The 15,910-nt window shown below is 46.0% G+C and overlaps 1 protein-coding gene across 3 annotated transcripts in view; it reads left to right on the top strand.

The window, feature by feature from the left end:
* The window catches only part of RFTN2 (raftlin family member 2), a 362,340-nt gene that overhangs the window by 302,757 nt on the left and 43,673 nt on the right, over window positions 1-15,910 (top strand). For all 3 annotated transcript variants that reach the window (XM_063934130.1, XM_063934131.1, XM_063934132.1), the window contains one exon: window positions 12,622-12,743. In XM_063934130.1, coding sequence (XP_063790200.1) covers window positions 12,622-12,743 — 122 coding nt within the window. The remainder of the gene's footprint in view (window positions 1-12,621; window positions 12,744-15,910) is intronic.

The raw sequence follows: 15,910 nt of genomic DNA, 5'->3' as shown, positions 1-15,910 counted from the left end.
CACCCCCCCCCCCCCGCCGTTCCCAGCCGGGAACAGTCTCCGGCTCAGTGGGAAGCGGCCGGGGAGAGTTACAGACTGCAGGCGCCGCTGCGCACTCCCGTGCGCCTGCAGACACAACCTCCTGGCGGCGCGCGCCAGCCCGGGGCGGGGGAGGAAGCCGCAGCTCGAGGCTCGGCCGCAGCACCTCCCCGCCCGCTGGCGGAAACAGCATTCTCGCCCGTCGTCGCGCGCACGCCGGCCGAAGCAACCCGCGAGCGGGCAGCAGCGACTTCGGGATCCATGGAAACCCCGCCGCTGCCGTCCTCTGAACGGTTACGGGCGGGGGTCCGGGGGGAACGGTGGGGACGAGAGGCGGTGGCCATCATAGTACTAATAAATGAGAGGTCCAGCAGATATAAGAGGCACAAGCAATAATAACAAGGTGGGAGGGGAGAGGGGAGTAAGCAGGCTGCTATAACCCAACTAAAAGATGTAAACTGACAACTACCCTGTCTGGGGGCACACTAATCTCTTCAACACCACAAAGACACTCACCGGCCTGAAGGCAAATTGAAAGAGACAAGGTACCACACAGAACCAGCCCAATACAACCACTGACACCACCTCTCACTTTCCCTGATTGGTTGTAGACAATCATACCATCCTGATCCACCCCCCAGCCCAGGAGGTTTAACTCTCTCCATTCCAACAAGTGTCATTCTGTTCTCCAAATGGAGAGAGAGGGCACCCCTGTCTAGTTCCACGTTGAATTATAAATGGAGAGTATAAAAATCCATTTGTGAGGAAGGCAAGGTGTACAATGCACGGAGTAAGTTAATGTAAAGTTGGTGGAACCAAACTTCTGGAGAGTGTTAAAAGCTTTTTCAGCATCTAGCGATAGTAGTAGACTGGGATCACCTCAAGGAGAGCTCCCAGCATAAACGACCGCTGCTAGAACTTTACGAATATTCGGGACAGGATCCCTTCCTCATTTAAAGCCAGATTGATCGGTGTGAATGACATTGGGCATAATGAGCTTCAAACAATCAGCCAAAATTTTAGTAAAAAACTTATAGGGTTGTATTCAATAGCTGTCGGAAGCTGCTGTCTTGTCAGAAAGATGGCAGCTTCCGACAGATTTCTGTCGGAAAGGGATTCCGACCTATGTAATTGGGCGCTGTGGAACCCTTGTGGCGCCATATAAATAAAGGATAATAATAATTCAAAGAGGGCACCATTTTTTTTCCCGACAAGTCGGGAATTCCTGACTTGGTGGAAAACACGTGGATCGGCGGAATAGGCACCAATCCACGCGCTTTTGGCGGAAACGGGGCCAAATCCGATGGGTCCCCCGCTACCTGATGAAGGGCAGCTGCTCCGGGTCTGGGGAGGAAGAGCTGTGCTGCTGCTGCAGACACCGTGGGTGCACGGCGCCAATGTGGTCGCCCGGACAGCGGGGAGGGGAGCAGCAGCAGCAGCGGGCATCGGGGTGAGCAACAGCAGCAGTGGCCAAATCCGACAGTCGGATTTGGGAGCATATTGAATAGGGCATTGTTGGAAAGGCTCCGACACTTATTGAATATACCCCATAGTCTGTATTAAGTAGAGAAATCGGCCTATATGAGGAAGGCAATGTGGTATCACAGCCTGGTTTACAAAGCATTTTAATAAAGGCTGAATTAAAGTGCAGGGGTAAGGAATGAGCCTTAATTATGGAATTATAAAAGTTAGTAAGGGGGGATTAAAGTTGGGGGAGAAGGATTTGAAAGAATTCCGAGGTAAGGCCATCTGGACCGGGCACTTTAAGAGGATTTGCCCCTTTAATAACCTTTACAACTTCTTGCGCAGAAATGGGGGCCAGGAGGGACTCGCATTGAGCTAAAGAAATTTGAGGTAGTGATACTGTCCAAAATCTGTCTTTACTAAGAAGGTCAGTTTCCTCCTGAGAGTAAATGTCTTGTAGGACATTTTTAAGTGTTAGAGATCACATCTCCTTGTGATGATAGGGTTCCTTGTGTTGTTTTCAGTGTGTGTACCTCACCTGACTGTCGGGAGCAGCAGATCAGGTTGGATAGAGTGTGTCCTGATTTGTCACCAAATTAGTGGATCATAGAACGACCCTAGTTAATATATTTATCACCCAGCTGTGTAAGAATATTGTCATAATGAGACTTAGCAGTTTTATATGCTTGGACATTAACTGAGGAGGAGCGTGTTTGCATCGTCTGTTACAGTCAGTTGTGCCTGTTATGTAGATCTTTCCTATATTTAGAGGCGTACAAAATAATGGCACCTCGTAAGCACTTGGCTGTCTGCCAGAATAAAGCGTGATCATCTGAGTGTATGGCATTTTTGGCTGTGTAGTCAACCCAGGCTGTTTTCGGCATATCTTAAATTTTTTGTGAGTTTGCTAAGGGGGTAGGGAAACGCCAATGTTTATATGAGCTTGCTTTGTTAAAATTTTGTAGTGATACCCATATTGGGACTTGATCGGAGACTAAAATGGGATCAATACCCGTATCCAGTACCTATGTGGCCAACGCGGAGGACAGTAATAGATAGTCTGAGCGGGAAAACGATAGATGGGGAGAGGATAAGAAGGTATATTCCCTGTCTGTAGGATGATGTACTCTCCACATATCAGTTAGAGATAATTGGTCACAAATGTATTTGATGCCTACCTTACGCGTTTGGGTAGAAGTGTGCCCTGAGGATTTTCTATCAAGTGTGTTAGACGCCACTAGATTAAAGTCACCACCTAGCCACCTAGGATAATATGGGAATGTGCATGCGGGTACAGGGAGTTAATAAGAGACAAAAAATATGATTTAGAATACGAATTAGGGGCATAGATATTAGCGATAATATACTTGTGACCAGTCAGCGTGCGTCTAGTAAAAGAAAGCGCCCCTCTGGGTCTGTTGTAGTATGATGGATTTCAAGTGATAAGTCTTTGCAAGCCAATATAGCTACACCTCTGGATTTAGATGAGTACGAAGCAGAGGCAAGAACTTTATGATGGAGCATATTGAGTTTGGTTTGTTCTATATCAGCTAAGTGCGTCTCCTGTAATAGTGAAATATCGGCTTTGGCTATGTTAAGCTACATCAAAATGCGCTTCCTTTTAACAGGAGAATTGACACCCTTGACTTTCCGGAACATATCTTAAGGACAGTCATATGTCCAGAAAAACATAGTGTGTGTTGTGTGCAAATAATAGTGCAATAGCATGCGGTAGGGGTGGGAGAGGTATGGCGAGGCAGAAAAGGTAGTGAAAAGAGTGAGAACATAAGAGCAATGGAAGACGGAGAGGAGTGAACTCCATAGTGAACTTAAAAACAGTGACAAACTAAAAATAAGAGAAAATTGTGCTAATAAAACATTGTTTGCGTATGAGTAAACATACTCAGAGAATGGAGCAATATATATCTGCTTATTAAGGCATATCAGAACATGAATATAAGGCTATGCATACAACATCAACAAAATTCAAAGCAAACACATACAGATAGGAAATGAGCATATCTGAGATAATAAATGGAACCGGACAGTGGGTCACCCAATACTCATCCTGAGTCATCCACAACTTGTTGTTCACCGGATTCGGAGCGTTCCATGTCATGGTCAATAAGAAAGTCTTGGGCTTCAGTAGGCGAAATAAAGTCTTTAAACTCTTTGCCGTCATATATACGAAGATGAGCAAGAAAGAGAAGAGCAAACTTTCGATAGGCCCATGCAAGTTTCGAACAGATGGGGGCCATTTCACGTCTGGCCCAGCGGAATAGTCCTGAAATATTAGTAAAGAGAGATTGTGCCATTTTATCCGACCGACTTAATGGGCAGCAGACCACAAGATCATTTTTTGTTGAAAGTTAAGACAGCGAAAAATCACTGCTTGCAGTCGATGCGCCCTTTCAATTTCAAATGTAGCTAATTTGGCATGGACTCCTAATGCTTCAGGCAGGTCTTTTTGAAGAAAGGACAGAAGATTCGGGCCTTTAAAGGATTCCGGGAGGCCAATAAGGCAAAGAATATTTCTGCGTAACCTGTTCTCCAGGTCGTCTAGCTTGTTTCTCAGTTGAGTATTGGATTTTTGTAAGTGGGAAACAGCGTCTTTAACCACTTAACTGACTATTTATTTTGCCAAAAACTGCTCAAAAATGTTTGTGGTTTTTTATGAGTGAATTAGGTGAAGAACATGAATGTAACCCTATCCCAAATGATTTTAGTTACAAAAAATATATATATTTTTTCCAAACATCAAAACATCAAATGGGAACATTGCGACCATCAGAACATCGGGAACATCGCGACCATTACGGCTTTCATTTTGAAAGCCGGGACAGCCTTCAGGTATACAGGGGGGGTCTGGGGGTGGCTTGGGAGGGTTAATTTACACTCCCCAGCGGCTGCTATTGTCTGCAGCCACTGGAGGGTGGGATCCTGCCGTGCTGACTGATCAGCAGTATCGGCAGCACGGCAATCAGCAGGGGAAAGTGCAGGGAGGCAGAGGGATCTTCTGGTCCCTCTGACAGCAGCAGCGGTGGGAAGTTTCCCTTCCCTGCCGCTGTTAACACCCTCTATCTGACTGGTCGTATCCTGTGTGACCAGGTCAGATAGAGCACTTGCAGGCATGGTCGCATCTGATGCGACCATGCCAAGCAAGTGGTTAAGTTCCGAAATGTCCTGTAAATTTTCGCCAATACGTTGTTCATTAGTATGCACTTGTTGCGAAGTACAACATAGTTGTGATTTGAGGTCCTGTACTGAAGCTTCAAATTTATCTGCCTTTGCTTGCATGAGAGGTGCCATTGTCTCTTTGATGGCATGAACCATATCCGCATATGTGATGTTGGGGGAAGGAGAATCCATCTTGGAAGGAGATGATTGATTACCAGACTTTGAAATCGGAGAAGTGGAGAACTTTAGTTTAGACTTTGGCGGCTGGCGTAGTTGGCGTGCCACGGCACTTGCGTAAATGTTGAGCTTTTGCAGGGTGCAGTGGGGGAGGATGAGAGGACTTCTGCATCCCACAGCGCACAAGGCCACAAAATGTATAGTATAGCAAAGGCAGGTATAGCAGATGGTGAAATTAGACTTATCGATGTTGGTCAACAGAAAGTCCACTAGACGGAGGCCTCACATCTACACAAATCACAAAGTTATTCCAGAGCCATCAGAATTAGAGCAAAAATAAAGTAGAAGAAGCACATCGGTAGGGCTGTGCTGTGACAGGACAGCGGTCAACGGAGGACTGACCAGGTACAAGATGCCAGGCACCTTCACGAGAAATGAAAGACGCCTGAGACACCGATAACAGTGGGAGGGAGGGGGGAGGGGGTGCAGGTGAGTAGGTGTTTAACTAGGTTGCCTGAGAAAGAGAAGAAAGGCGGGCAGAGTTATCCAGCAATGTAAAACTTTATGCCTATGTGCAGCGACAGTGGTTTGTGTAATAGAATAAAAGTAATTTGCGGGATCTGCTGGGAATGGATGGCACATACAGTGGCTTATATAATGTGTGCCAGTGTCCCAGCATTGACTCCAGCTGCCGCAGGGCACAGAAGACACAGGGGATCTGTGTTAGGACAGTAGGAGAAGATTGCTGTGCTGGGGAGATTGCAGGCTGTATAGATAACCTGAGCTTATGAACTGCACCTAGGCAGTTGAGCATGAGGAGGCAGCAGTTCAACACTCACCAGAGGCCGTGGGCACAGATTGCAGTCAGCAGGGGTCCGGGAGTACCGCTATACAGGAGATAGGAGAGACCCAAGATGGCCGCTGCCTGAGCTATTATCACCACCGCATCCAACCCGGCAAGCAGCAGGACGTCACTGGGCTCCCCACATGTAAGTATCCGCTTTCCACTCGTGTATGGGATCTCTGTCAGCACTGCGGTGATACTTGATCCGCATTTCCAGGGAAACGGGAACACCACGATGCCCGCGGATGTCCGCTGCCATTACGGACGGAAATCCAGGTCCCGGCTCCGGGAAGACTGAAAGACCGCAACCTGCAAGAGTGAGTAATTCACTCCCCGGCTCCGCCGCACATATCAATCTGATCCCGGAGGGTCTATGAGGTAGACAGGGGCTTGCAGGTAGGATGGTGGGGCCCCCAACTGAGATAAAAGGGGAAATCGAGGAGTTTAAAGTGGGAGCTCCTAGGTAGCACGAAATTTGCAAACGTCTCAAAAGAATTTTTTTTTTTTACGTTGTCACTATGGGGTATTGGGTGTAGAATTTTGAGGGAAAAAATGTATTTATTCCATTTTGGAATAAGGCTGTAACATAACAAAATGTGGATAAAGTGGGTGGCTTGGCCGGCATCAGGGAAAGCTGTGATTCCGTGGAGCTCCAGCTTTGATTTCCCCATTAAAGTGCCTGGGCCCACGCTTTCAAATGCCAACTGGCTGTATTGTGCCTACCTGGGCCTACTGACCAACCTGGTACTGGGGGGTGAGTGCTGCGGAGTCGGGGGGGCCCCGTGTTGCCCCCTGCGGATTGCGGCCTACCTCCAGTGCTGAGGCCGGGACCTAGATTTCGGGTGCGAGCCGCCGGAGGAACCAGCCTGCCGGACCCGGGAAGATGAGCCCTGCTCTGAGGATCTTCTCCCCCGTATTGACGGCACACCCCACCGCTAGACGCGCTATCAGGCACCCGGAGACTCCAGCAGGGGACTGAGGACCGCCGAGGACGCCCGAGGTAAGGGCCGCGGCGGGCAGCGGCGGCCATCTTGCGGTTGGCCCCGCTGAACGCCCGGCCTTAGTGGCTGCAGTTAGAGCTCTCCTGAGAGGTGGATAACACAGGACACAAGCTCCCAGTACCCCTGCTGACCTGACCCCTGAAATTAGGTGCTAGATGAAGAGGCAGTGAGCTGGTGCAGCTTTAGAGACCAGCCGGCGGCCATCTTGGGACTGGCACCACCACTGTAACCCATAGTAGAGACAGCACACAGGGATTTTCAGGCCCCTGTCACCCCTGCTCTATTCAGCTCAGTGCTCACAGCCCACATGCATGCTCTCTGCCTCCTCAGGTCCATGTGATGAGCCACATGAAAAGTGGAGGACATACCTGCAGTCATCCCTGCCATTTCTGCGCCCGGTCCCCACTGTGTCACCCAGCTGCCATCACTTTGCCATAGAAGACCCAGAATTATCTCTCAACCCATGGCCCTGCGGCCGGTCTGTTTCTTTTCTGCAAGTTTACTCCTATACTGATGGCCGGCTAACCACCTAGATTCTGGGGTGGCGTGCTGGTGCTGACCCTGACGGGATGATGCTCTAATCACACAACGTTACTTCTGATGTTCTACTGACGTACCCAAGGTGCCCCATGGTGAGAGGAAAGAAAGGATCGCAAGGGAGAGGAAGGAAGTCACATACAATCACCCCGACGCGTGCAATGGATACTCCGACCTCGAGTGACATGAGGCAATTTTTTCTCCCCCAGGGCACCGCCCCTACGGTGGATGCCTCTCTACCCTCGACCCCACGTCTCTCGCCTGTCTCAGACTCGGCTTCCCAAGTGGGATCACAGGCAGCAGCCCCACATGCCACGACAGACCCGGGAAGTCTCGCCCAGATTCTGAACCTGCTTCAGGCACTCCCAACTAAGCAGGACTTTGAGCACTTGGAAGGGAGAGTCCGGGAAACGGTCCGCTCAGAGATTGCTGCGGTTCAGGCAGAAATAACACACATCGGCTCCCGCCTGTCTACGTTGGAAGGCTTCTCCTCAGACACAGCAGCTGCACATAACGCCCTCCGGGCCACCGTTATCAAACAGGCGTCCTGCCTTCAACAGCTCCAAGACCGTGTAGAAGATTTGGATAACCGCGGAAGGAGAAATAACCTGAGGGTCAGAGGGGTATCGGAGGATATTGCACCTGCCTGCCTCACTGACTTCCTCACGACGGTCTTCAATGAAATTCTGGGCCGGGATCCCGCTTCCATAATCGAGTTCGACAGGGCCCACCGAGCTTTGAGACCCAGGGGCGCACCGTCTGATCGCCCTCGCGACATTATCTGTCGGCTCCATTACTACACGGAAAAAGAGGAGATCCTCCGCAAAACCCGCCGCATGGATGTGATAGAGACTGCCTCTCATAAACTCCAGATCTTCCAGGACCTGTCGTGGTCGACCCTTCAGAAGCGCAGAGCCTTACACCCGCTCACTACAGAACTTCGGAAGCTGGGCATTAAATATAGATGGAGCTTCCCTTTTGGCCTTCAGACCTCGCACAACGGGACTCTATATACCTTTAAAGACCCCTCCGACCTGCCCCTTTTCTGCCAAGCGTTGGGAATACCACAGGTCTCTCTTCCAGAATGGCAGGGGCCCCTGACCGACGGCGCCCCACCTGAACTCTCCCACCACGACAACGACTGGCAACTTGTACACCGCAATCCGAGACCCCCTAGGGAGCAGCGCTCCTCCACGCAGTCGACGAAGAGATGAGAGTCGCAGCCTGGTTCGGAACACTCACTTGAGAAATTTCGGGTGGTCCTTCCTTAGCTTACAAGAATTATTGCCGACTCGGGGGATCTCCTTGCCGTGCGGCACACTCTCCCTGACGGGAGGTGGTCGGGGCATCGAGATCGTACTCGACTCGACGAATGTTCACCAATCCTGTACGGGTTGGAAATACCTGTTCCTGGTTAAATTCCATTTCTTTTCAGTGGTTGTTCTTCTTAGATGTGTGATCAAACTGTTCAGATATATTACTGACTGTGATGTTATATTCCCTGTTGGGGTCGGGACTGGCACTGACCCCCCAGTTCGCCCCTGCACCGCCCGAGTATTCTTGGTCTCCGACGCGATTAGCGCGTCCGAGTTCCCGGGAGGCGGTAGAATTGTCATTTATTTAGTTTATTTTTTCAGCTGATATTTGCGTATGTTAGGTTTATCGACCTACCTTCTTTATGTTTTCTTTGTTTTTGTTTCTTTTTTCCCCTCTCCTCCCCCCCTCCCCCTACTGTGTGTCTTTCTGCTGTGCGAGTTGCCGTGTCTTCCTGGTCGAACTAAGCATTCCCTCTATGTTTCTAGACGATGGCGGTAGACCCTAAACTGACAAATATAAAATTGGTTTCCCTTAATGTGAAGGGCCTCAATGTCCCGGAGCGAATTTAAGGCCTCACAAGCTTACTCGACATTGCTGTAATGACCTAGACCATTTACCTTGATCCCCTACCTGGGCTCCCCCGCTGTCCTCTTGGGAACGACTGAAGCTAGAAACATACACCTCAGACCCCCGACCGGACTAGACACGGAAGATTCGCTGTGACCCCCCCCCCCCCCTTTTTCCCCCCTCTTCTCCGATTCTCTAACCCCTCCCTTTTTCTTTTTTCTCTTCTTCCTTTCCACCCTATACTCTTCTGTTTTGTTTTCTTGAACTGTTTTAAAATTTGGAAATGTTTTATTGAGACAGCTAGCACCTAGAATGGCCGGAAGCGACCTTGAATTTCAGACAAGGCTCTAGTTAGGGTGCTCCCCAACAGCAGGCCGTGTTAAGTTCGTAAACAGTCATTGCTTGTATCAAATGGACTTACTGATAATTGAATTGTAAACGCTGTCTTCTATTACTCGCTATAATATGTTCTTACCTTTAATCGATAAACATTTATTGAATAAAAAAAAAAATGTGGATAAAGTGAAGCGCTGTGAATACTTTTCTGATGCACTGTACACTTATGCACATTTTAAACCATTTTTATTGTGCTTGCAAAATTCACCTTCAATGAAAAAGAAAATATCTGCTATAAATAGGAAAGCATATTATACGCCAAAGCAATGAAGAAAGCACCTATCAATGTGGATTCACAAATAAACAATCAAAAACAGTTCACTGATGCTGGTAATCACCACTATCGCCATCTTGACCACTTGCAAATAATACGCTTTCACTGGAGTACATGCGCTGTTGTCTTGTCTGGGGGACTAATTCAGAGTTGATCGTAGCAGCAAATTTGTTAGCAGTTGGTCAAAACCATGGGGGTGATACCGAGTTGTTCGTTCTCTAGCAGATTTTAGCAGCATTGCACACGCTAGGCCGCCGCCCTCTGGGAGTGTATCTTAGCTTAGCAGAATTGCGAACGAAAGATTAGCAGAATTGCGAATAGAAAAATCTTAACCAGTTTCGGAGTAGCTCCAGACCTACTCACAGATTGCGATCAGCTCAGTCCGTTCAGTTCCTGGTTTGACGTCACAAACACGTCCTGCGTTCGGCCAGCCAATCCCCCGTTTCTCCAGACACTCCCGCGTTTTTCACTGACACGCCTGCGTTTTTTCGCACACTCCCTGAAAACGCCCAGTTTCCGCCCAGAAACACCCACTTCCTGTCAATCACACTCCGATCACTTCAACGATGAAAATTCTTCGTTTGGACGCGAGTAAATCTACTAAGTTTTGTGCTAAATTACTTAGCGCATGCGCACTGCGTACCATGCGCATGCACATTTTTTCCTTAATCGCTCTGTTGCGAAAATCGGCAACGAGCGAACAACTCGGAATGACCCCCCATGTGCACTGCAGGGGGTGCAGATATAACATGTGCAGAGAGAGTTAGATGTGGGTGGTGTGTTCAAACTGAAATCTAAATTGCAGTGTAAAAATAAAGCAGCCATTATTTACCCAGCACAAAAACAAAATAACCCACCCAAATCTAACTCTCTCTGCACATGTTATATCTGCCACACCTGCCCAACTGCTAACAAATTTGCTGCTGCGATCAACTCTGCCCTTATTTTACTCAGCCTATATTAGATCAATCTTTCTCTCCCGTAGCCTACCTTTCCAAGCACATAGGAGCAATAGTGGTAGAATCACGCAAGTCTGTTGGGTTTATTTACGAAGTGTCATGTTTTACAACCCAGTGCTTTTGATAGTGTTTATGCCAGATATTTAAAAGGGCAATGCTTTTGCTAGCAAGGCACAGACCGTAAAAGCATTGCTTTTTAAAAAATATCATGCAGCCATAAACATGATAAGGAGCACCGGATTTTACATTCCAGTGCTTAGTAAATAAACCCCTGCATGTGTCTCCTTTTGTGACTTTGCACAAGATACACTAAATAAATCTGCGCATTACACCGTCTGTATTTTTGTTTTATTTCAAAACTGTGTAAAGTGCTATGGTCTGTAACTCCAACTAGTGTAGAGTGCTATTATTCACAAATAGGGGCTAAGGCACTCATTCCGAGTTGATCACTCGCTAGCTACTTTTTGCAGCCATGCAAACGCATAGTCGCCATCCACGGGGAAGTGTATTTTCACTTTGCAAGTGTGCGATCGCATGTGCAGCCGGGCGGTACAAAAAAGTTTTTTGCCGTTTCTGAGTAGGTCTAAACTTACTCAGCCCTTGCGATCACTTCAGCCTGTCCGGTCCCCGAATTGACGTCAGACACCCGCCCTGCAATCCCCTGGACACCTCTGTATTTTCCCTACCACTCCCAGAAAACGGCCAGTTGACACCCATAAACGCCCTCTTCCTGTCAATCTCCTTGCGATCAGTTGTGCGAATGGATTCTTCGCTAGAAGCATTGCACAGCAATGATGCTGTTTGTACCCGTACGATGCACGTGCGCATTGCGGTGCATATGTATGCGCAGTTTTGCCGTTTTTTTAACTGATCGCTGTGCTGCGAAACTTGCGAGCGATCAACTCGGAATGACTCCCTAAATGCAATAGCCTGCGAGCTGCTGGTGGTGTGGGGCTTTGTGTGAGTCTGCCTGTATTTTTAAAGGCAGACTTACACGGCAAAACCAGGTTGGTTTGTAAATGATTGCCACTTTAAAAATATAGACAGACTCGCACAAAGTTCTGCACCTCCAGCTGCTCACAGGCTATTACAATTAGCCCTATATCTTATCAAGGTCCAGCTTTTTTATTCCCATTGATTTAATATATACTTGTCTACCACCCCATAATGTCCATGAGACTCACAAATCTTGATGAATCTCCTTGGCTCCAGGAAGAGCAAGCTACCCTTCCCACATCCTGTGAAGTGGGTGTGGCTTGATGACACAATTCATTGGGAATCACATCATCATGCCGCCAACCCTGCTGCATGTTACTCAGAATTACGGCACTGCACAGTGGGGGGTGGGGGCATTATGATGATGATGATGATGATGATGAATATTGCACATTCAACCCCCTGCACTTACTTCATGTACTTCCCTTGTAGTATCTACCAAAGTGTGTAAAAAAAAATGTTAACAAGTATGATATAAAAGCAAAATTCCATAACAAAAGGTTTCAAATATCCTGAGTATGTAAAATGGTACATTTTACTAAGCTACATGGAAATATTTGGGTGGTTCAGCAACAGTTAAATAGGCAAGCATTTAAAAAGGAATTAACACTCATTGTAACAAGGATGTAAGAAAAGAAATCACCATCAACACTCCACCCTAATCTTCCTTCCTGAAAGGATCCTCCTTAATGTAATAACTATTATACTTTAGTTACCAGAGAAATTGTACACCAGACTCCTTGGGGCAGGGAAGTCGGGTCATCTGTACTGTGTGCAGGGATTCTCACCATTTAACAAGCACCATTATTATGTTCATGCCTTTTGGTTTTTCACATACAGTATTAATGTGAAAGATAAACAATACATTTAAATACACTTTTTTTTCCCCCAAAGGCGAACAGTCACCTAAATCATTGGACGGATTATTCATCTATGTGGATGAAAGTTCTCAAGTTACAGTTTCAAGGAACAGAGGAAATGATGCTATAATAGTAGAACAATGGACTGTATTTGAGGTGACCATTTACTTCTAATTTATTTCATGCTCATTATACTGTAAGAAAAAAAATGTGTCCATGCTTCAGTTAAATGAGGTTGTAATAAGTCTGTTAAATTCAGCCATAAATGAGATTTGGATCCCATTTTAAACTCAGAACATTTCTTACATATAAACATTCATCACTGCAATAAACTTTTTTCTTTATATACCATCTCTTATCTTTATTATTAATTGTCCATACTGACCATATACCTGCTGCATGAATTCTGTGCTATGATAAAGTAAATGTCCTACCTGGTACAACATTTTACCTATAGTATTTAGAGATGTGCGGCTGGCACTTTTCGTGTTTTATGTTTTGGTTTTAATTCCACTTTTGTGTTTTGGTTTTTTGCGAAAACCACCCTTTCGTGTTTTGGTTTTGGATCTGAATGATTTTTGAAAAAAACTTAAAAACAGCTGAAATCACAGAATTTGGGGGTAATTTTGCTCCTACGGTATTATTGACCTCAATAACAATAATTGCCACTCATTTCCAGTCTATTTTGAACACCTCACACCTCACAATATTGTTTTTAGGCAAAAAGGTTGCACTGAGGTTGCTGGATGACTAAGCTAAGCGACACAAGTGGACAACACAAACACCTGGCCCATCTAGGAGTGGCACTGCAGTGGCAGACAGGAGGGCAAATATTTAAAAAAAGGTCCCAAACAGCACATCATACAAAGAAGAAAGAATTGCAATGAGGTAGTTGTATGACTAAGCCAAGCGACACAAACAATTGGCCCATCTAGGAGTGGCACTGCAGTGGCAGACAGGAGGGCAGATATCAAAAAAAGGCCCCTAACAGCACATGATGCAAAGAAGAAAAAAGGGTGCACCGAGGTTGTTGTATGACTAAGCTAAGCGCCACAACCACCTGGCCCATCTAGTAGTGTCATGCAGTGGCTGAATATCGAGAGTGGGCCGCAATTGTTCGATCCACTGACAGCATCTCCAGCACGCACCAGTCACTTTTAAAAAATCTGCAATTGGTGGACTTATACGGCTGTACCCCAGGACTAATACAGCAGTACCCCTGGACTCATACGACAGTGTCAGACAGGATGGCACTTTTCAAAAACTAGGCCCCAAACAGCACCTCATGCAAAGATGTCGAAGAGGTGCAATGAGGTAGCTGTATGACTAAGCCAAGCGACACAAACAAATCCAACTGGAATTATACGTCCAAATCACGAACTATATGTCCAAATCACTGGAATTAATTGGCAAAATCAATGTAATTATACGTCCAAATCACTGGAATTAATTGGAAAAATCATTGTAATTAATCAGAGCTGGCCCTAGCCAATATGATGCCCTAGGCAAGATTTTGGCTGGTGCCCCCTAGCACCACCGCTGGTTCCACCTCTGACCTTGCACCTCTTTCCCAGCACCATCAACCCATAGCAGTCTTTATTTTGGGGTTTGTACCCCCTATATTTTAAATAGGAACAGTTCGCACATTTGGCGCACAGCCCAAAAAGGGGTGTGTGTTTGCTGGGAAGGGGCATGGCCACACAATAGTAACCCCAATTCCAATAACGCCACACAGTACTGCAACTTTATTCACATTTGAGCATGCGATAGTGTCCATAATTCATATTACATCTCACATTAGTATCACTTTACCTTATAAACGTTTCTCCTCACAGTAGAGCCCCTTATTCCCATTACATCACACTGAATTGCTCCTTATTCACATTACACCACACCCTATTGCTCTTTATTCACATTAAACAACACAGTAGTGCCCTTTCTATACGCAACGCCACATAGTATAGCACCTTATACACATAATGCCACACAGTAATGCCCCTTACACATATGAGACACATTATTAATGTCCTTATAAACATAATGCACCTTACACATTATGACAACCTTTATTAATGCCCTTTTACACGTAATGTCCCTTACACATATGCTGCACATTATTAATGCCCTTATACACATAATGACACGCACAGTGCCCCCTACACATTTGCAGTACATTATTAGTGCCCCTATACACATAATGACACACATACAGTAGTACCCTGTTACACATATGCTACACATTATTAATGTCCTTATACACATAATGACACACACAGTGCCCCTTACACATATGTTGCACATTATTAATGCATTTTTACATGACACACATAATGCTCCTTACACATATTCTGAACACTACTGCACAACCAACCTACTCACATGCACACAGCACTCACACTTCCACTAACATTGTAACCTCTGCCTCTGCTTGAATACAGATGTGTCCTCATAAATCTTCCCTCAATGCTAACGTCGGGCACATTTTTTTAAATGAAAATGCATCTTATTTGCATTGCTGTGTGGCTAGGATGCACAAGCAGCTTCTGCTGATTAAAATTATATGCAGCATGCCTAGATATTGTGTGAGACTGGCTGTATCTGCATATGAAATGCTACACACAGAATATAGGCATGCCGCATATCATTTTAATCAGCAGAAGCTGCTGATGCCCCTAGGCATACCAGATGCCCTAGGCAATTGCCTAGTTTGCCTATGCCTATGGCCGGCTCTGTAATTAATAATTATACATCCAAATCACTGTAATTAATTGGCAAAATCACTGTAATTAATAATTATACGTTCAAATCACTGTAATTAATTGGCAAGATCACTGCAATTAATAATTATACATCCAAATCCCTGGAATTAATTGGCGAAATCACTGTAATTATACGTCCAAATCACTGGAATTAATTGCTAAGATCACTGTAATGAATAATTATACATCCAAATCCCTGGAATTAATTGGCAAAATCACTGTAATTATACGTCCAAATCACTGGAATTAATTGGCAAGATCACTGTAATTAGTAATTATACGTCCAAATCACTGGAATTAATTGACAAGATCACTGTAATGAATAAATATACATCCAAATCACTGGAATTAATTAGCAAAATCACTGTAATTATACGTCCAAATCACTGGAATTAAATGGCAAAATCTCGGTATCGCCTGCCTAGAGAAGTTAAATCTAGATGGGATTTGTTACCGGGGACACAATACCTCCATCAGATGTGTAAATCCCACTGCACTAATGGCGGATACCGGACGCACGTCTAACACCAACATAAGGGTCAAGGCCTCAGTTATAAGGGCTTC

Source organism: Pseudophryne corroboree, chromosome 7 (assembly GCF_028390025.1).
Source record: "Pseudophryne corroboree isolate aPseCor3 chromosome 7, aPseCor3.hap2, whole genome shotgun sequence".
NCBI classification, from domain to species: domain Eukaryota; kingdom Metazoa; phylum Chordata; class Amphibia; order Anura; family Myobatrachidae; genus Pseudophryne; species Pseudophryne corroboree.
The sequence above is the reverse complement of the archived record's forward strand: the minus strand, read 5'-3'. Positions and strand labels throughout refer to the sequence as shown.